The sequence below is a fragment of the Dysidea avara genome, chromosome 11, assembly GCF_963678975.1.
Source record: "Dysidea avara chromosome 11, odDysAvar1.4, whole genome shotgun sequence".
NCBI classification, from domain to species: domain Eukaryota; kingdom Metazoa; phylum Porifera; class Demospongiae; order Dictyoceratida; family Dysideidae; genus Dysidea; species Dysidea avara.
The window spans coordinates 19,418,895-19,441,655 of NC_089282.1; the positions used below are offsets into that span (position 1 = coordinate 19,418,895).

General features: G+C 39.0%; 1 protein-coding gene across 1 annotated transcript in view; it reads left to right on the plus strand.

The window, feature by feature from the left end:
* The window catches only part of LOC136237945 (uncharacterized), a 168,816-nt gene that overhangs the window by 46,894 nt on the left and 99,161 nt on the right, over nt 1–22,761 (plus strand). The window contains exons 7-9 of the mRNA XM_066028232.1: nt 13,009–13,272; nt 13,355–13,390; nt 18,444–18,725. Of these exons, the coding sequence (XP_065884304.1) occupies nt 13,009–13,272; nt 13,355–13,390; nt 18,444–18,725 (582 nt within the window). The remainder of the gene's footprint in view (nt 1–13,008; nt 13,273–13,354; nt 13,391–18,443; nt 18,726–22,761) is intronic.

Consider the following 22,761-nt stretch of genomic DNA (forward strand, 5'->3'; position numbering starts at 1 on the left):
ATTTACTTATTATGCTATGCTGCAGTGCTAAACAATTCCACATTTTGTACTCATGTAATTATGCTCACACTTTTTGTCACAGTTTCCATGTTTGCTAACAAATTTGAAATTTTCTCAATGGATAAAAATAAATTTCGGTGTATGAGCAATGGTTTATAAGTTATCCATTAACAAAGTGTTCATTTGGAAGCCTAAAATTCTAGCTATTGTCAAAATGTTTACCTGAATGCTCTATTAGAGTAATTGATTAGGCTATTAAGTAGAGTAGCCAGAAATGAGGGCAATGCATTACTAAATAAACATGTTATGTAATAATTTATAATGCATTACATTTAAGGCTACCAGCAGTATAATATTATAATGAAAATTAACTTAAAGAAAAGTAACGCATTACTAAAGTAACGATTTACTATAATACAAGTACGTACGTAAAAGGAAAGATAAGTTTGATTAGGGATCATACAGAAACATAAGTAGGGAGACAAGGGAGGTCACCTACACCTACTAGGGGATGTTTATTTCCTTCTATACTCGTGAATGAATTAGGGAATTAGGAATTAAATGTCCACTAGTCTGTAGGCGACCTCTTTGTTTCCCCCTACTTTTTTGTGATCACTAATCAAACTTAAAATTTCTAATTTTTTCTTGTACCTGTTTGTTTAACATTATATAACTGATGAACCCACGCATACTGCACTAAAAGAAAGAACGGCACCAGAGTCAATGTTCTTAGCATTACAATGAAGAACAATAGGAGAAGCGCCTCTGCAATCAATCCAGTTACCACGGAATTTATGGGTGATTCCCCTTTGCAAATGTAGGGAAGTAATTATACTTCGGAAGGCTCGGTTTCCATATCAACATGTAATTGCCATTTTTCAATTACAGACAGCAAGTTTGAATCTACAAAAAGAATTACAACATGCACACGTGCCTATTACAACACCAACACGTGCACCAGTCTATAAATACAACTAACTAAATAACCTTTCGGCTTTTTTTCTTGCTGACAGCTAGTTGTGTTTCCTACGTCTTACTTCGGAAATGGCAGAAGAAGTTTCCACCGCCCAACTCCTTCAGGAGATGAAGGCACAGATGGACGCTATTCGAGATCAGATGGAGACTATACAGAGGAATCAACCAGTTACTGATGTGACGAATTCCGACGAGGAGGGTGAGGAAGTTTCAGGACCTAGACTGGTTACACTGAATGACACTACTCAAGCCTTTCTCGAAGCAGCCTTTTTGGGTACGATGCTGAATGAGGAGCGTAAAAAGCGCGTCGAGAAGATTGGAGTACCCGACTGTAATCAAATCCGCTGCCCTAAGCTGGATGGGGTGATGAAAGCGGTTCTACCCAAGGACGCCATAAAGGCTGATGGGTATTTATCTCGCCTCCAACAATTTTGGTTAGACGCGGTGGCGCCCTTAACAGCTGTTCTGGAGAGTGAGGAGGCGGGAGACTTGACGGCGGAAAAGGCGGTTTCAGCTACCCAGACGGCGCTGTACCTAATGGGTAATGCTCACCACCAAATGTCTCAGGAGAGGCGAAAGAAGTTGATCCTGAAATTAAATCCTTCGTTGAGGTTTATGGCAGATGACTGCAAGAACTTCTCCGACGCCGCGCCTATGCTGTTTGGTGAGAGTTTCGCAAAGCAAGCTACTACCACTGTGGAACAGGTCAAAGCTATCAAGAAGCTTCACATCCCCTCTGAGAAGAAAAGTTTTTCCTCTTACCACCTCCGAAGTTACCAAAACGGCCGCAGGGGTGGAGCCAAGAGCGGTCGCCCAAGATTCCACCCGTACAAAGGGAGCAGCCAAGCAATTCACTCCTTCAATCGCCCATCCCAAAACGTACAAGAACACAAGAACAGTTAAATCAGTATGTTGTACCTTTTTCAAACAAAAACGTAGATTTTCACCATACTTTAAGTTTAAGTGTAGTTCTGCCCTCAGTAAAGAGGGATATCATAACAAGTTTGCATGCTGGCCGAATAAAGGAGTTCATAGAGAACTGGGCCATATTAACACAAGATCCGTGGGTCTTACAGACGGTGCAGGGCTTTCAGCTACCCTTGGTATCAGCACCACTTCAAATGTCAGCTCCACCACAAATACAGCTGCCGGTGGAGCAGCAAGACCTGGTATCAACAGAGATACAGTCTATGTTGAACAAAGGGGCTGTGAGTGTAGTTCACCCCCATCAGAAGGAGTTTGTCTCCAAGATCTTTCTAGTCCCCAAGAAGGACGGTGGTTATCGACCAGTGGTGAACTTGAAAGCACTGAACAAGTTCATTGTGGAGGAACATTTCAAGATGGAGGGCTTCCACATGATAAAGGACCTGGTGAAACCAGGCGACTGGCTAGCCAAACTAGACCTGAAAGATGCTTATTTTCTGGTTCCAATACATCCCAGTCATCAGAAATATCTCTAATTTTACTGGCAAGAAACTCTGTACCAATTTCACTGCCTTCCATTCGGTCTGTCATGTGCCCCTCGCACATTCACCAAGCTGATGAAGCCAGTAGTCGCATTGCTGCGAGAGAGGGGAATACGCCTGATCATTTATTTGGACGATCTCCTAATTCTATGCGACTGTCCAAAGGCTCTGAAGATCCAGGTGGCTTTAATCAAGGATTTGTTTCAATCTTTAGGCCTGCTAATCAACGAGAAGAAATTGCAGTTGATACCAACCCAGGAAATAGTCTTCTTAGGCTTAGGGGTATCTACAAGTCAGTTGGAGGTGTCTCTGCCCAAGGAGAAAGTTGTCTCGGATCCAGAAGGAAGCCAAACTTTTGCTTTCCAAGACAGCAACCACAGTGCAGCAAGTCGCGACCTTTGTGGGAATGACGACGGCAGCAAAACAAGCAATTTCAATTGGCCCATTGTTTCATCGTCACCTTCAAGCTCTGATAAACAGAGTGGTGCCATTGGCTGCATCACTGGAGGAAGTGAAACAGTGCTACCATGAGATGGTGGAAATCTCTACAGAGGCCAAACAAGAGCTGTTGTGGTGGAACCACCAAGCCCAAAAGTACAATGGCACCCCACTGATTCCGAGACCTCCAGACATGGTGATAGAGACGGATGCATCATCGCTGGGATGGGGTGCAACATTGAAAGGCCCAGATCTGAGAACAGGGGGATTGTGGTCAGTGGAAGAACGCCAGATGCACATCAATGGTCTGGAGCTACTGGCAGCCTCTCTGGCAATTCAAGCATTTGCCAAAGACCAAATCAATATCAGTATTCTAGTGAAGACGGACAATGTATCGACCAAAGCATACATAAACCATCTCGGGGGGACTCATTCAAAAATCATGAATTCATTAGCCACTCAGATATGGAAGTGGTGCATAGAACGGAAGATTTGTCTTACTGCGGAGTACCTTCCAGGCAAGTTGAACCAGGTGGCAGACACAGAGTCACGGACAGTCAGGGACCGCTGCGATTGGATGATCCATCCAGGCCTGTTTGCCCTGATCCAGAAAGCGGTGGGACCATTAGAGATAGACTTGTTTGCATCCCGTCTAACTCACCAGTTACCTCGATATTACAGCTGGAGGCCGGATCCAGCAGCGGATGCAACAGACGCTTTCACTCAGAATTGGCACCATCTGCGAGGATATGCGAACCCCCCATGGTGCCTCCTCCTAGCTACACTGGCCAAGATTCGACGGGACCAGGCACAAGTAGTGTTGGTGGCCCCCTTGTGGAAGACACAACCCTGGTACCCAATCCTCCTCCAACTGCTGAGCGGGTTCCCATTACTGATTCCAATACAAGACAACATAGTGATATCTCCAACTCAGGAGGAATTCATCTTGCCATCAGGGGTACCACAGTTGGTCGTCTGGCCACTATCTGGCAACATTGCAGAACAGGAAGGCTTTCAGAAGGAGCTACAACTTTATTGGACTCAGCATGGAGAGACAAGACCAAGTCCACCTATGAATCACTCTTCAAACGATGGGATAGCTGGTGTAAGGAACGGGATAGGGATCCCATTAAGGGCCCTATAGCTGATATTTTGAACTTTTTGGCAGAGTTTTTGAACAAGGATATACGAGTATAGATCATTAAACTCTTATCGGTCAGCAATTTCATCAGTGCACGAGAAGGTCGATGGTGTAGATGTTGGCAAGCATCCCTTGATGACACAAATGCTGAAAGGGGCGTTCAACCAGAGACCACCTAGACCAAAATATGGGTCCATTTGGAATGTAGACCAGGTGTTGTCATCGTTTAAGAATGATGGTCCATCTGATTCTCTTTCTCTCCAATATTTAACAATTAAGACAGTGATGCTAATGGCGTTAGCACGACCTTGTAGAGGAGCTGATTTAGCTGCACTGGATCTTAATAGTAGATCTTATGTTCCGGAAGGGGTAGTGTTTAAGTCAACTCATCTGTCAAAGCAGTCACGACCATCCCACCATCAAGCTGATTTCTTTTTTCCAAGTTTCCAAACTGATTCTTGTTTGTGTCCAGTGAAGACTCTGAAAGTTTATGAACAAAAGACATCGGCGTTTAGGACCAATTGTAAGGAGAATTTTCTGTTTCGGTCTTTTATTGGTAAGCATGGTCCGGTGACTGCTAGCACGATAGCTAGATGGATTAAATCATGCCTGCAAAAAGCAGGAATTGACACATCCAAGTTTCAAGCTCATTCTACCAGGGCGGCTGCAGCTACTAAAGCAGCCATGTCTGGTGTTTCTGTAGAGGAGATTATGAAGGTAGCAGATTGGTCTGGTGAGGGAGTGTTCCAGAAGTTTTATTATAGACCATGTCATTCGGTGAAGTTCGGGACATCTGTGTTGGCGGCCAAGGCTTCAAAGTCACATGTTGATATGGAAACCGAGCCTTCCGAAGTATAATTTTCGAATGGCTCAGGTCATGTAATGGCCGCATGCTATTCGTAATTATATGAGGAAGGTGAGGTTGAAATATCAACATGTCCCTCCCACCCTTTGCCCTTGTATATCTATATTTATTTTGAGTCAAAAAGCCGAAAGGTTATTTAGTTAGTTGTATTTATAGACTGGTGCACGTGTTGGTGTTGTAATAGGCACGTGTGCATGTTGTAATTCTTTTTGTAGATTCAAACTTGCTGTCTGTAATTGAAAAATGGCAATTACATGTTGATATTTCAACCTCACCTTCCTCATATAATTACGAATAGCATGCGGCCATTACATGACCTGAGCCATTCGAAAATTATGCACTACCGCAAATTGACACCATGGGCTGTTAGCGAAAAGAAATGGGACACAAAGGAGGATGAAGGTAAGTCCATGATGCAGAAGGACGAAGGTAAGTCCACAGTGCATGCATTGTTTGTACTGTGGTATGCCACCAAAAGGGCTGACATACCACAGTTGGGCTGAAGCAGTGTTGGGCTGTGTTGGGCTGAAGCAATGTTGAAAAGTAAAAGAAAATCATGGCCATAGCCTTAGCTATTATTGAGTTACGCTTGTCTGAAGGCATTGGACAGTTGACAGGCAAGCAGGTGGGCGGGTGGGCAGACATATATGAAGTACATGTGATATATTATTGAAAGGAATAATTATAATGTCACTATCACTAGCTGTACCTATAACCACTTTATATATGGCTACCAAACATAGTTTCATGCTTACCTTTTTGTCACTGAAGTTAAGTAGTTGTACTGATAGTGTGTATACAGGTCATTAAAGTTCTGCACATATAGGGCATAGACTAGCTGTATGACTTACTTTTCCATTGTGTATGATTTTCATGCCATGTACCATTCTTTCTCATTGTGCACTTATACCTTTTCTAAAAAAACACTAATGCTTTTTAGTGTTTCTTTGTACTTGCAATAAATGTGACCGGATCTGCGAAAAAGGGACATAATCGCATGAGCCTAAATTTACAGTATAAAGCATTGAATACATTGGGTGAAATAGTTGCATATTATTGAAAAATTCTGTAAATTTTTTTAACCCCTCTTTCTTAGTGAAGGAAGGAACTAACAATAAAAACCTGGATATTATCTTATTTGTCTGCTCAAGAGGAGTTAGAAAATCGTTGTTTCATTGCAGTAGCCCCAAGAATACGTACGTTATGAGCGTTTGTTTATGTCATGTCAAAGCAATTGTACACGATTGACTTTTCTTCACGAATTTTGCCTTTGTATGCAGTGAAGAAGGATGAGTAAAGGAATAACTTACCCAGTAATTGATTCCCCTATTCATGGTGAACACGATGGTGAAAAGATTAGCTCTGTACCTCAATCCGTTGGTAAGTTACAACCATTTTTGTAAGCACCTGTACTATATTTTCCCTATACTTGCTGTACATATCGATTTTTCTGTTGTTGCTACTTTGTAGGGCTGTAACTCCAAAAGTTATTGGCATGTGAAGCTGAAACTTTGCCAGTGGGTACACTTGGCTAAGTAGATTATGATTAATTAATAAACAGGAATTCGAAAAATATGCGATTATGTCCTGTTTTCGCAGATCCGGTCACAAATACAATTAGCTTTTAAGTAAAAACTAATAGGGATGGATGAGCAGACTATATGTGACCATAGATAACATACCCCCCCTGGATTGGAAACTGTGCTGCGCGTCCATAGACTTTGTACAAGAACCAGTGTCCTTAAACTGGTTTCGTGCCTCAACAAATTTAATCCTATTATAGTCAAGCCATGGCATTACCGACTTCATTTTGTAAGGAGAATGACTCGTGGTGTTGATATGATAATTTTTTTAGTAAGGTTGACCACTTCACATCACTTTTCTTTAGAAGTCTTACAATGGCGGATTGCATGCTGTGGTGGAAGCACACTCTTTAAGTGCTGTAGGTAGAAAAAGAAAGTATCACTTGGTTAATTATGCTATAAAAAATAGCCTCAGCTAATTAATATGCCTTCCCATAACTTCTTTGGCAGGTTTTTGAAATGGTACTTTTTGGCAAAACGGGAAGCACATTTTCTCTGTGATTCTAAACAGTATCTTCTAAACAGTATCACTACAATTTTATACTACGAAGTCATCAAATAATGCTCTGTAGACTAGTCTGGGTGCAAATGGCATAGCATACAGGGTTTTGGTATTTACTTGAATGTGTCCAAGCCATCACATCTTGCATTCATCTACCGTTAGTACAATAAAGAGCAAATTTGCCTCGAAACTTGCTGTTGGCTTCCAAAACGTCTTGAGAAAGAATCCTTTGCCAGTGGTGAGTCTTGTTTAGCCAGAGAAACTTGTCTTGTTATTGAAGGGGGTGCAAAACCAGTCTGTAACCAGTGGTGCTTACTAGGTTTCAATCCAGGGGGGTATATGTGACTGTCTCTGGGAAAACCGGTCTTATCGCCCATTTAAAAGTATCGAGAAACGTCGGTTTTAAATATTCTGTGTGTTGTAGCTGGCCAATGGTGGTAGCTACGCATACCAAATTTTCACACGTTTCACAACAATTTCTTACCTTCCTGATCATCCACTGAAGAAGTAGTCAACAGCTAAGTTTCCCGCCATTTTAGATAGTTTTTAAACCGAGGTTGTCTGTATCAGGCGAGCTCCAGAAGGGGTGGGAGGCGGGGGCCCTGGAAGGAGGGCAAGATGGTGTTCAAAAATTGAAAAGAGACGTGCTAGGATGAATTAGGCCAAGTTATAGGCCATTCAGGGCTCAGAACTGGCTAAAATGAAAGGCAATTTACAGCACAGGTCATTGTCCAACACCACAGAGCTGTACAGCCACACACAGCCATCTCCTGGTCGGCCAGGGCTCCATCAAGACCCCAGACCACTCGTACGGCTCGCCACTGTGCTCTAGAAAAGCTGTCAGCAAAAGCAGACCACTTTACTCTGGTTGACTGTGGCAGTGAAACTTGATAGTGCATTCATTAAGCTTTGTGTTTGTGTGAAAAAATCAAACTTCCTGTCTTGGGCGATAAGAACGGTTTTCGTAGATCCAGTCACATATTATCTATGATGCGACCGAATCTTCAAGAATCCCATATGTTAGCGCTAGTCTAATTTTACAGTATAAAGCAATAAATGCAATGGATGAAATATTTATGAAATTGAAAAAAATGCTGTAATTTTTTTGAGCGCTTGTTTCACAGTGAAGGAAGGTGGTAATGGCAAATACCTTGGTACCACCGTAATCCCCAAAGCAAGCGGAGATTGGAAGTTTTTTATTTCATGTCAGTACTCCCAAGGGGACGGAAGATATGAGCAAGTCTGCCTTGTGTTGGATGAGTGGTTTACTGTTGTTTTTTCTCACATTTTTGCCTTTGCCCTGGTTGTAGGAAGGGACTGGAAGGCAAAACTTACCCAGCAATAGATTTGCCTGTTCATGGAAAATCTGATAGTGCTTGGTAGAGGACTGCATTCGTAAGTTATTTTCGTTTAAGTAAGCGCCTGTAGTTTATTTTCCGTATTGTCACTGTACAAATCAATTTTCTTGTTGTTGCCATTTTGTAGTGCTATGTCTTCAAAACTTCAAGGTTTCTAGAGTTGAAACTTTGGTTGACCATTCCTTTGACTATCTAGATAAAGAAAATGTCATAAAATGGAACTAAAACATTGTGCTAACATATGGGGTTCTTGCAGATCCGGCCACATATAGGCAATAATGTGATGTGGAATAATTAATTTATTGTGCCAGTAGTGTGCCCACAGCCATTTATATACGTATATACATTGCATTGCAAAGTTTAATGTTTAGTCACCAAGTTATTGATAGAACACATATACTACTTAGCATAGTTTACATGTGTACACATTATCAATAATGCAATTAATTGCCTTTGTTTAGTTCAGCTGTTTAACTTACCTGCACACTCGTATTGTTTCAATATGATAGCATAACACTCATGTACTTCGAAAGTGATATCACCGTACATGCTGCTTACATGAATGCTAGTAAAATATAATAGCCTGTACAATGAATAGTGGAGGGTTATTTGTGGTCATGTCTTGAAGTATTTAAAAATACGCAATGATTTAATTACCTTTTGTCACACTTTTTGTGATTAAATAGACTCTAGAAAGCATCATAATATTTATGATCTGCACAGCAAAGGTAAAGAAAAACAAATACTAAAATTTAGTTATCACATGTAGGGATGGATACATTTTTACCTTTTGCTGTCATTAGATGAGGTGTCCATACAGTCAAGTCAGAAATAATCAAAATTAGCATGCTGAATACTTCACACAAACAGATGTGAAATTTAATGACCACATATACATCTGAAAAATTTGCTTTTGTTACTAGATGAAGCATCCACACAGTGAAGGTCAATATTATTATTAGCACAATGAATACATCATACAAAAAACATAAAATTTAGTGACCACATGTCAAGATGAATGCATCTCAACAATTATTTTGCTGTCGTCAGATGGGACATCTATACAGCAAAGGTCAAAATCAACAATAGCACAATGAGTACTTTACACAAACATATGGATGCAACAACAACTTGCTGTTGTTAGATGAGAGATCCATACAATAACCTGTAAAGAAAAAATAGCACACTGAAAGTTTACAAATGAGAATATACGTAGAACTAATGGACACTTCTTAACAAGTTGCTGTTATCAGATAAAAGATCCACACAGCAAACCTCTAAATAATTTTCAAAAACAACACACTGAATACATGGATATACTTTATATGCAGTAAATTTAGTGATCACAAGTGATCAACGCACCTCAAGAGTTTATTGTCATCATATCTCACCGGTGTATATAATGTACTATCCTCTATAAAAAAGAATACATAACAAACATGCAGAGGGTGGGCTGGCGTGCTGTCAAAGGGTTGCCAATTGTGACTGGATTTTGGAAAAACGATCCAAATCGCACATTAGAAGTTCCGAGATAAACAGTTTTAAAGAATTCAAGCCAGCATAACTCTCCAAGGATAGCAAGCACGCGTATGAAATTTACACAAAAGATGCATCAATCTGTTACCTTTCAAGCCACTTCCAGTACTTGTAGCTGCTTGTACAGTTTCCCGCCAAATAAGATAGAAAATCTGAGCAGTTGGACGAGCGAAGTAGTATCACGAGTGCTCACAAAGGGGTGGAGGCTGGGGGGTGGTGGGGAGGGCAAAAGTTAGACCTCAAAATGGAGGCAGACCACGATTGGAGTCCAGACACCAGATTACAGGGCTGTGCTGGCTCGTTAGTGGCTGATATGTAGCAAAATCAGCAGAGAACACGTCTGGCCAACATTATAAGGCTGTCCACCAGTAAACCACTGACTCTTGCCAAGCCAGGTCCTTCACAAGGCCTGAAACCGCCATTTGAGCACTCCACACCACCCAGAAAAGACGTGTGTAAAAACCAGCCTCGTGTAGTTTGAGTAGTGCTGAGGGTCAAAACTTGTAGTACGATAGTGTAGCTATCCACTGGTGGTGTTAGTTTGATTTTGCCTGATGTGCGATTTGGATTGGTTCTGTAAAATCTGGTCACAATTAATGTTGTACATTAAGAGGAACTTCACCCAAATTATTCCCAAGCCTTTACTATCTATGATTTATTATAATCCTTACTCACCCATAGCTGACATTACCACTACTCTTAATGGGAGGGTGACAAATGTTATCTCGGCAGCATGTGTTCCACTTCTCAGTGATGTCAGATGGTAAAATTGTTACAACTCTTGACAGAGTGTATGAAGACTGCAGTGTTCAGTTATTATTACTACTGTTGGTCCTCCAGCTGGATAAATTTTTGTTTTTAATACTTTGGGTTGCCTATTAAACACTGGCCTACTCTCTTCTGGGTGCACTCCACATGCTTCTGCCAGTCTTAGACAAAAAAAACTCTGGCAATTTGAATAGTTTCTGTACTCCTTTAGAGTCCACATGTACCAACTTCTATGCCTCCATCATTTGTAAGCTCTAAAACTTATATTACATTCATGTGCTAACTGGTGTGCACTTAGTCAAGGATTTGAAGCACGGAGAAGCATGTAACCCAGAGTGATCATTAGAATAACAGCAGGGAGAACGTATCCGGCTGGATAATTGGGAAGCAGGAACGTTGCAAAGATTTCACCGTGCAGGTGGAGGGAATGGTATGTTGAGACTGTATGTATCACTGTATTAAATTTCCTGTGTCAGTCTCTCAACTTGATCCAACTTGTTCTTTTTGTAATGCCTTTTCGTCTTAGTTTGATTAACTCAGATCTCACGTCCTGATTGTGAGACATCCATCCAAGCTCCAGCTATTCTGCAACTTTACTCATCTGTAGATGACAGTGTTTGTAGAAACATACAGTGTAGCATACACCATTGCTAGGAAGCTTGCAGTGGGTTTCACCAATTGAAATTATGTGAGGTCAAGGTGGCAACAAAAGTGAATTGACAACAATTTAATTATTTCAAGTGCAAATGGTGTTACATAGTGAAGTTACAAAACTGCATGTGTTTATTCTGAAATTTATGTACATAAAAGTACTATATGAAATCTTCTGATACAGCTTGTACAAGTTACTCTCACCTTTCCTTCATAACAATTTGGCAGTATATATTCACCCAAAAATGCTTTCAGAGTGACCCTGAACGTTTCCTAGGGAAAAAGTTTCTACTGACTAGGAAAAAAGTTACCTTTGTTCTCCTTAGTATCCTATTCCATTTTTTGCTATCATGTAGGTGTTGATTTGTGGGTAGTGCATAATGGTTTCCTTGTTCTAACTATCATTTTTTAATAATGTAACTGTCTGTAATTTCCATAGTGACTGAATTGATTGCAGTGCAGGGGCCTTCATTTATTGCTTTATGTGATAGGTGGAAAATAACTGATTTTGATGTGGTATGTATAGGTTCACCAGTCACAATTATGTTAACAAAGAAGCACAGAAATCTTAATATTGATTAAGGGACAGTAGATATAAAAGTAATGAAACAAGGGAAGTCACCTATACATATGCAGCTACGCATTATAGTTGACATTTAATCCCTACATCAGATTTTAGTTCTAGTGCTGAGCAATAGTAAAAAATTCACTCCATTGAAGCATTATTCACAATGATGAGAGTATCACAATAATTATTGTATTTTGATTGAGGAATGATGATCTTCAATCAAGTTTCAAGTGAATGCACAAATAAACATTCTAAGCATGATTACCACCTTCATATAAATTAGTATTTGTTTGAATTTCTTGTAAGCTCTTTAATTAGGTAATTAACTTCATGGGCAGCCGATAATTATACTGTTGTTGTTATAGCCCTGTTTCATGAAAAAGTAAACCAAGTATGGTAGCTATAAAACAGCTAAGCAGCTTCTCAAGCAGTGTTTTTAATGAGATTCTAGACCCTTCACGAAGCGATTGACTAATTGTGCGAGCGGTTGACAAATATACATAGCCTTGCAACTAAACATTTTGCGGAAAAGCAAACCTAAAGTGTTACAAAACAGTTGGTAACAATTAATGTTTTCAGTAATCCCATAGCAATATCATGATAGTTACATAGCTCTAATTATCATGTTGCTATAATGACTTTTTGATTGCGAGTATCAAACTATTGATATTATCGCTCAGCACTATTTATGTATGTAGCTCTATTATGACTCCTACTTGATATTTAAATTCTTTATTTTTGTTTGTACTTTGTGATTGTGCCTGTTAATAATTGGTAACAACAAGCTGGCTTGTGGTTGGCTTAGGAATACATGAAGATTAAAAGAATTGATAATAATGCTACAGCCAGTTATGGGTGTGTCTTTCAAAAAGGTGGGTTGCAAAAGTTGTGAAATTAAAAGCAGCAACCTAGAAATGGCTGCAATGATATCAATGTATCAACAATAATAATGATGTTAACATTGATTAGCATTGGCATGGATTGTCATAGCCAAATTTAAACGGAAAGAGTATGCTACAAAAAATTGTAACATTCAGCATGTTCTTCAAGCTTAATTCACTCCTTAGTGAAAGCATAATGATTAAGGAAAGCTGTTAGCAGAGTGTATTAATAAATGTAGACATTATCAAAGCTGTAAGTTGATCACTTTGTTGTAGGTCAAACTTTCCCTACAATGGAGGAGTTAGAGAAACATGTTATACCACTGGTTGCTATAAAGTGGAGTGGTCTTGGACTAGTGTTATTGGAAAAAGATCTGTTAAATGATTTGAAAACAAGTTACAAACAAGATTTAGAGCTTTACTGTACAAAAATGTTTAGTAGATGGTTAGATACTGACACCACTTGGTACCAGTTAATAGAAGCTATTAGAAGCGTTAACTTGTATGATGTGGCTGATTATATTGAATCACTGTTGCAACGTGAGTACACTGTTTAACTGTATGTGTGCATCTGTTTCTTTTACTTACATATGTTGTCTTAATGTTACTGATCTCTTTGCAGACACTATATTAAAAGACAGTGGAACCAAGACATCAAGTATGTTGTGATTGTGTGGTTGATCACCAGTGCTGTACCATAAGTACAATGTTTACACTATAATTGGTTTATAAGTAGTCACGGTTGATGCTATAATAATAGAGCAAATCTACGTTAGACCAGTATTTAAAAAAAAATGAAGTAGGGATCTATGCAATAAAAAGTAGTGAAACAAGAGATGAATGATGATATTACAACATAGCTTGGTGGGAAAATCCCAACTTTAGCATTGAACAAAATAATTGTTATAGCTAATGTGCCAAAGTAGGGACTTTCCCACCAAGCTATTCTGTAATGCCATCATTCATCTCTTGTTTCACTACTTTTATTACATAGATCCCTACTTCATTAACAATTTTTAAAAATACTAGTTTGTTTAGTTTTTGTTGTAGCACAGCTAGCTACAATGTAACTTGTGACTGTTCTATTAGAATATCACTCATGACTGTTGTATTAGAGTGACTTTTGCATTAGAGTATCTTGAGTCAGCCAAGGAGTGTGCAGCTAGCTAGACCAATAAGGGGTGAGGTCATCTTGTCTACTGTAAAGTAGATAGCTAGATTGTTAAGTGGGGTGGTATTTGAACTCTATTGCTATTAGACATGCTACTCCAGAAATATTTGGGTTGCTGCTGGTGCATTCTCAGGTATTTGAGAATGACATATGGTACCGCTCAAATGCAATGTTGTCTCACGAGAGTGTGAGGTATTAAAAGTTTACTAATTAAAGGGTGTGGTAGCTGTTTTGCTCACAAGTATTCATCCCAAATGAAATGGGATGAATACTAGCAAGCAAAATGGGTGCCACACCCTTGTTTTAAATTTCTTGCACTCTTGCGAGACAACTTTGCATTTTAGCAAGACTGTACTACCAGCTGTGTTTTAGACTGTATCAGATTGCTTCTAGTGCATTCTCAGGTACTTGAGAATAACATGCTGCTCCTGGAAAGTTTTGCATTTTAGACTCTTGTATATTGCTTCTATAGACATTTTTCATGTACCACAAAAATATAATGTAACTAGCACTGATACCTGCCCTACGGTGCAGGACTGTTTACAATGAGTCATGCACAAAAATTTCTACACAGCATTGGAAACCCAAGTATAAAACATCACTTGTCTATACTTTAAGCATATACTTCAAAGCACACATTCAGAAAGAATGACCGATAAGGTTCATTTAGTATATTGTGTATACGTACCTTTATAGTGTTTACCATACAGGTACAAATGGTGCTAGTAGTAGTACCTGTCCTATTATGCACGCTATATATGCAACATCATTTGTCACTGGATTTTGGAAAAACGATCCAAATCGCACATTAGAAGTTTCGAGATAAACGGTTTTAAAGAATTGAAGCCAGCATAACTCTCCAAGGATAGCAAGCACGCGTATGAAATTTACACAAAAGATGCATCAATCTGTTACCTTTCAAGCCACTTCCAGTACTTGTAGCTGCTTGTACAGTTTTCCGCCAAATAAGATAGAAAATCTGAGCAGTTGGACGAGCGAAGTAGTATCACGAGTGCTCACAAAGGGGTGGAGGCTGGGGGGTGGCGGGGAGGGAAAAAGATAGGCCTCAAAATGGAGGCAGACCACGATTGGAGTCCAGACACGAGATTACAGGGCTGTGCTGGCTCGTTAGTGGCTGGTATGTAGCAAAATCTACAGAGAACACGTCTGGCCAACATTATAAGGCTGTCCACCAGTAAACCACTGACTCTTGCCAAGCCAGGTCCTTCACAAGGCATGAAACCGCCATTTGGGCACTCCACACCACCCAGAAAAGATGTCTATTAAAACCAGCCTCGTGTAGTTTGAGTAGTGCTGAGGATCAAAACTTGTAGTAAGATAGTGTAGCTATCCACTGGTGGTGTTAGTTTGATTTTGCCTGATGTGCGATTTGGTTCGGTTCTGTAAAATCTGGTCACATTTGATGACGTTTAAATGCTGACAACAAAAACCACGAATTTGTACATACTATTGGTACCTGCTTCACAGTGCAGTACTTGCCGTACTGTGTATGTTACGTGCTAAGGCCTATGTGCAGAACCATCTCCACATTAACTTAGGAATGGGAGCCAAGCACTATACATCAGTGCCATTCATGTAACTATGTGTAGGTGATGTCACTTTTAAAGAACGTGAGTTGTGTGTAGTTAAGCTAAGCCTTGTACTATCCCACATGTTTACCACAAAGGTGTGAAACTATAAATGCAGTGTTAGTAGTAACTGTCATACAGGCTACACATGTAATGGCACCATTTCATATTCTACATGACATTTGACCTACTGAGACTACAAAAATGAATGAACTTGTACATAATGCAGCATATAGCATCAACATACAGTACCATACAGTACTGGTACCTGTCCTATGGTACAGGAGTTTCACATATTATGCATTCAAGTAAGGTGATAGATTGTTGTGACTGATTCCTTCCATGCCATTAGTTACACTATTAAATTCTGTTGCTTAACAATATTTGACACTGTATAGTGACCAGCACTGAAGGTCTGACAGCAACATGTGGTGTATTCTTTGGATTACCTAACAACCTAGCAAACTGGAACTTGAGACTTTACAATTACTTACCTAACAATAAGGTGAAACAAAAAAAAAACAACAACAAAAAAATGGACCAAAGCACTGAAGCAATTCATGTTAGCCCACATGTATATACTACTTTGTCATCACCTCAACACCTTCCTCAATCAAGTATATGCTGTATTGATTGCAAGTACAAAAACAGTTGAAATTAAAAAAAAAAACAATGTTGAAACAGGTAAGCAGGTGCCCACCGAGGGAATAATTGTATGGCATTTATGTGCAGTAAAAAACACATACATGTACAGTGTAACAGAAAAAGGTGTAACCGAAAATGGGATGTAACAAAAGGTCGTTGAAGCAAAAAAAAGTTGTAACCAAAAAGGTTAGGTAAAAGAAAAAAAAGTAATGCTATCACTGGGATTCAAACTGGGGACTGAACACTCTTAAGTTCAAAGCTGTACCGTTTTGACCAAAATATGATTTGTATCCTTTTGCCTATAAGTTGTTTATAAAGGACAGCTTAAGTTGAATGGAAAGCTGTTTACTTGCAGTTTGCATGTAATTTACAGAAAGAATTCCAGCAAGATTTAGGAGGTTACACCCTTGCATTCAATGTACTGTAAACGACAAGTGACTGCAATTGAAAGCTTCATTTAAAAGCGATATAATTCTTAGATGATGAGCACTTTGTTTGATGCTAAAACTGAACTGACTTGTGCAGTGGTTGGTGAGATAATCATTGGAGGCCGTGGAATGCATGACAGACAGACAGACAGATTTTCAGCTTTATATAAATAGATTATACGTACACGCTTCCAGTGGTAGGTTGTGCATAGCTGCAGTACAATGTAATAATTAAAAGGCACTAGTTAATTGTCACGAATAAGTGGTTAGCTGTGTTGTCATTAATTGCTACAAGTTGTTCACTGGAAACAGAATTTATTTACTGTCCCTTCTTGTAAAGCAGGGTACAGTTTTATCAAGGAACTGTCAACTCGATTTAAAGCCTATGGTGATTTTACTTCATTAGGAGCAGTGGCTCTCAAAGCTGCCACGGTACTGCCACCATTATTACTTCAAAGATCAAAAACCACACCATAGGTCCTCAAATCAGGTCCATAAATAGCGCTTGGAGCATCATTTACAACTGTGGAAAGATGGTGACTTATTACCGTTATTACAAAAAGGTTGTACCATTCAACGATGTCTACAGTCTTCCCAGGCTCACTCATCGAACAATACTGCTCGAGTGTTTGTTTGACTTACGTTTCAAGGAAAGGTTAAGGCTGCACTTTGGTTGCTCTCATCTAACTTGAGGAGAAATACCCTTCCCCTCAATGCTCCTGTAGGAGATAGCACCATGCACCTTAGACAAACTAAAGAAGGAACATCCTACTCCATCTCCTATTAATTATGATGCTCTGATTAGTCCCAAGTTTCCTCCATCAGAAACTTCTCACCGAGTGATCTTTGAGGGGTTTATTGGATTGCATCCTCCTATGTAGATCCTCTAAGCCTTTCCCCTCTTTTGGCTTGTTGTCTTATATCCCTTGGCAAGAATCCTGGTGTTTGTCCCATATAAGGATAGACGGATCAAAATCAGGATAATCAGACTTCTTTCCATAAATAAAATGGGCAGAACACCATCTGCCTGCTCCCAGGGAGATCCATCTTTATTCTTTGGTAATACAAAGCTAATCCACTTTCATTGCCTTTCTAAATCTTCTGCCAGAAATGATAGAAACTTATGCCACCTCCCGTTTGGTGATGGTTCTGGATAAATGTTGTTCAGCCGACAAATAAATTCAGAGCTGGCCAGGCCAGAACCCCAAATGAATGTGGCATTCTGGGTGGTAGTTGGAGTAGGGAGCGGGTGAGAGGATTACATAGTGGACACAGATATTTCTCATCATCTTTCTCAAGCTGAAGCCCCTGAGAACTTGAAATACTAACACAATCACCGTGCAGCCACTTCCCACATTTATCACACTGTACCATAAATTGACCCCCATCAGGTCTTCTACGAAGGTACCAAAGTTTATTAGGATGGTCATCCTGTTATTTGCTTTCTTCACTAGAGTCCGGAGGCTTCTTCTGTCTTTTTGAAGGTAAGTGCCCCTAGAAGATGTCTTGGCATTGGGTCACGCAGATCAAACTGAGGAAACAAATGAAAGTGCAAACAAAGAATGAACAAATGCTTGCGAAATGCTGGTATTGGAACAACACTAGTTATACAACTGTACGAATGTGTTGTTATAGTGAGTTGAAACTTCTACCATTGTATGTGGCAAACCCATTGTAAGGTTTCTATGTATCATCTTTTTCACTAATAAATTCTTGTGATAATGATGATAGCTCATTGAACATAGCTATCATTTTTCAGGAACCGGGTATTTAAACACTTATAAAAATGCATGTGTTATATACATTGTAAAAAAAGTTAGCTATACTATTGTGTGAGGTTTTCACAAATCTACTCACTTGTGAATTGTTTTATCATAGGGCAACCATTGAAACCTACAATTGATGATTTACAACAACATGTGATACCACTGGTTGCTACAAAGTGGCATGATCTTGGGCTAGTGCTACTAGACCCAATAAATAGAGATGTGTTAGATGACATGGAAAAGCTGCACAAAGAAGCTGTACTTAAGTACTGTATAGAGATGTTCAAAGAATGTTTGGATTATCGAGATAATAGTTGGTACCAGTTACTAGAAGCTATTAGGATTATTAGGTTTAATGATGTGGCTAATAACATTGAATCACTATTACTACAAGGTGAGTGCACTGTTTAGCTGTGAATATTTCATTTGTGTAATATGTGTTATCTGCTATGATACATGTAAACTGTTAGGTAAGACATGCAGTGCTAGGATTCTTCAAATTGGAAACAGTGGAAATGGAAACCAGAAACGGAAAGTGGGAAATAGAAAACAAAAATGATCAAATTGTCATATAACTAGAGTAAAACCTTTATTTGGTGGCCACCTCTTGAATACCATCGTCTTACAAAGACCACCTCCATACAAAGATCACATTGTAATTAGATCTCAAAGATATATAAACCATTTCATGATCACCTTATATAAAGACCACCTTCTTTACAAAGACCACCACTTCACATTGTAATTATCCAATCATCTATTTCATGACTTTATCAAAACAGCCTAGGCCAGCTAAAAAAAAAGCTAGGTTCTTAAGGTCATCATTTCCTTATGAGACCTCATTTTTCTTTAGGTTATAGTGTTCCACTTGCATCGACTATTATTTGTTTTTTTGTGTGACACATTCTGGTATACATAAACTAAATGATAATGGTACAGATAGCCAGATGATTTGAGTGAAGTGTGGACCAAACTACAGTATATGTAGAGAGGTGGTCATTTTATAGAGGTGGACTTTATAAAAGGCAACCCATGAAGTGGTCTAATCGATTAGATCATCAAGTACCCCTTAGCTATCTTTAGAACTTAAGTGGTCTTTGTACAGAGGTGGTCTTTTTAAAAGGTGGTCTTTAAGAGGTGACCAGTAAGTGAGGTTGGATACACTTATATGTGACCAGCTGAGCAAAAACCGGCCATTTTCGCACCTTCCTCGGATTCCATTTTATTGCATTTGTAATCTATAGTAACAAAAGAGTGGACAGCCAAAGTTCCTTTTGTGATGAATGGTCTTGGAGTTATAGTGCTTGACAGTTGGAACAGTGATAAACTCGATTTGTATAGGTAATCACACACATTTGAGTGCAATTAGGGAATAATTGTACAAGTAACAGTCGAAATTGCACGAGGCAAAGCCAAGTGAAATTTTGACTGTTACGAGTACAATTATTCCACAATTGCACGAAAATGCGTGTGATTGCCTACTAATCACATAGTGACCACCCTTCATGGTTTGTAGTACACATCTATCCAGTTCTATGTGGCCATTAACTTCTATCGGGTGATTGCATCATCCTTCTTTGTATTGCATCATTTGTTGTGCACTTAAAAGACTTCACGTGTCAGCAATTCTGATTGGCTACTGAAAGTGTCTACATATGTTGCACTTACAAGGCTTCTATTGTCAGCTTATTTGATTGGCTATTCATTATATCACTTTCTTGTTGCACTTAAAAAGACTTCTGTTATTCTGCTATTTTATTAGCTACTTTACAGTGCAATTACAGAAACAAGGCCATGCGATTTGGGATTAATTGCACTCCTACTATTGAGACTAATGTATGGCAAATTAAATCACTTGTGATTAGTACAGCAACAATACAGGAAATAAATTACAAGCACTTAGATAATTGATCATAACTTACAATTGAAACAAGCTACGAAGATGGGACTTGGCTCAATCTGTGCACCATGAACTGGCAAATCAATGAAGGTATAATGCTTTTCCTGTACCCCTCCATGTTGACAAAGTAGAAGGCCATTCCAACTAAGAAATGATGACGGTGAATGCTGCTTTTACCATGTCGTAAATAAGCGCCTATAACTCACGTATCCTTTGCTCTGCCAATATGAAACAAAGATTTTCTTACTCTCCATAAACAGACACATCCATTGGTGTATATATAAGTTTTATTAATTTGAGCTTAGTTTCAGTGCATACAAACGTGATTAAAGCATGCGTAAAGTTTTCATGTAGTACACATAGTTTTTACCTAGTGTATTTCAATATGGTTTTATGGCAAAATAATTTGCGAAAATGGCCAGTTTTCGATCAGCAGGTCACATGTAACAATTTGGCCATTTCCATTTCCAGTTTACATCTCCACTATTTCCAATTGCTCAATTGTTCAGTGAATAAACAATCTGAAGGAATGATGTAACAATCACCGAGGTGGTGCCAAGGTTGATTATTACTGTAGATTGCGTGACCGTTGTCAAAAAATGTTAAGGTCAATGATATCACGTGAAAAGTAACCAATCGAAAGCCATTATAGACTCGGTTTAAAACTAAGTTGCAGCCATCTATTTGATTCACAGCTACTCATGCCTATATCAGTAGCGAGTAGTAGATCTGAGGTGGCAAATTGTTTGGCAACACATCATGTTTAATAGCGAAGCCGGTAGTACATATTATTATTATTTGTTTACTGTACAGAAACCTCCATATGGAGTATAGCTATAGTACAACAGATTAAATTAAGAATAAATTGTAGTGATTGTACTTAGCTATAATTAATACATTGTTTAAATGTGCTTAAGGTAGGTGATTCCACAGTACTGCTAGATAGGTTATTCCATAATTTAATATGCTATTCGTCAGTGAAAGAACCGTCCATCACAACCTCGAGTCTACTGAATAAGATACAGGCATGAGTAACTACTTGCATGTGAATCGGATAGACTGGCTATAACTTTTTAAAACTCAGTCTATAATGGCTTTCGATTGGTTACTTTTCACGTGATATCATTGACCTAAAAAACTTATTGACAACGGTCACGCAATCCACTATACATCATTCCTGAGGACTGTTTATCCACTGAAGAATCCTAGCAATGCATGTTTTAGTAATTTAGATAATGGCCCCTGTATCTGGAATTTTGTTAGTAGCCCACAAAGTATGCAATTTGTTAGTGGTTAGGTGTCTTATCCAGTAATACACCCGCTTACAGAATACAACCTTTGCAAATATCAAAGTATTCAAGAATGCCATTGTCTAAACAGAGTAAATTGCACACACAATGTTTTAACATATGAAGGTGATAGTTCAACACTGGGAGTATGAATTGTAATAGTATTAAGTAGGCCTGAGTCAAATATTCTCAAAATGTTTCCCAAAATACTTTCAGGAATTTCCCAAAATTTTCACCTATTATGCTCTTCAGTGTTCCCATTATGCTTGCATTATGCTCCTAGGTTAGCAACATTTTTTACAATTATCTTGAAATTTTACCAGTGAATGCTCTATTAGAGTATTTCACTACAAAGTGACTGTTCTACAAGAGAGTATCAATCTAAAGAGCTACGTATGTACAATGCATTTGAGAGCTCTATTGCAGTTTGCAGTTCCACTGACTGCTCTATTAGGGAGTATCAATCTGTTTTCATGGAATTAAGCTCCATAGTTTGAAATATCCACCTAATAAGTATTTTAAAAATGAAGTAGGGATCTATGCAATAAAAAGTAGTGAAACAAGGTATGAATGATGGTATTACAGCATAGCTCAATGGGAAAGTCCCTACTTTGGCATTGAGCAAAATTATAGCTAATGTGCCAAAGTAGGGACTTTCCCATCGAGCTATGCTGTAATACCATCATTCATGTGCCAAAGAAAGGGACTTTCCCATCAAGCTATGCTGTAATACCATCATTCATACCTTGTTTCACTATTTTATTGCACAGATCCCTATTTCATTTTAAAATTAAAATACTAGTTTGTTTAGTTTTTTGTTGCAGCACAACTAGGTAGTAACAGCTTATTAAAGTACGTACTGTGCCAAAATTGGGAGCACATTGGCCCGTAGTAGCGTGCATAGCTTACCTTTGATCGCAGTAGTAGTGGTGCTCAGACCTATGACCTGTCTCGGTACGATGGTCCACGTTCTATTCACCCCAGAGTACAATATAACGGTCGGCCCTCGGCCATTTTCCGACCAAGTGATGCTGTTGACCGATCAATGTAGCCGTTGGTCGGCCATTTGTGCTGATCAAATTTTTTTACAACTGTAATTCTTTATTATTAGTCTTTATAACATGTATTATTATAGTTATTATTATTGTCGTATGGTTAACTTTCCTTACCGAAGCTATTTAATCACTACGTGAAGTCTCGATCCCGTCGAAGCATCGACTTGATGCGCATGCGTAAGCTAG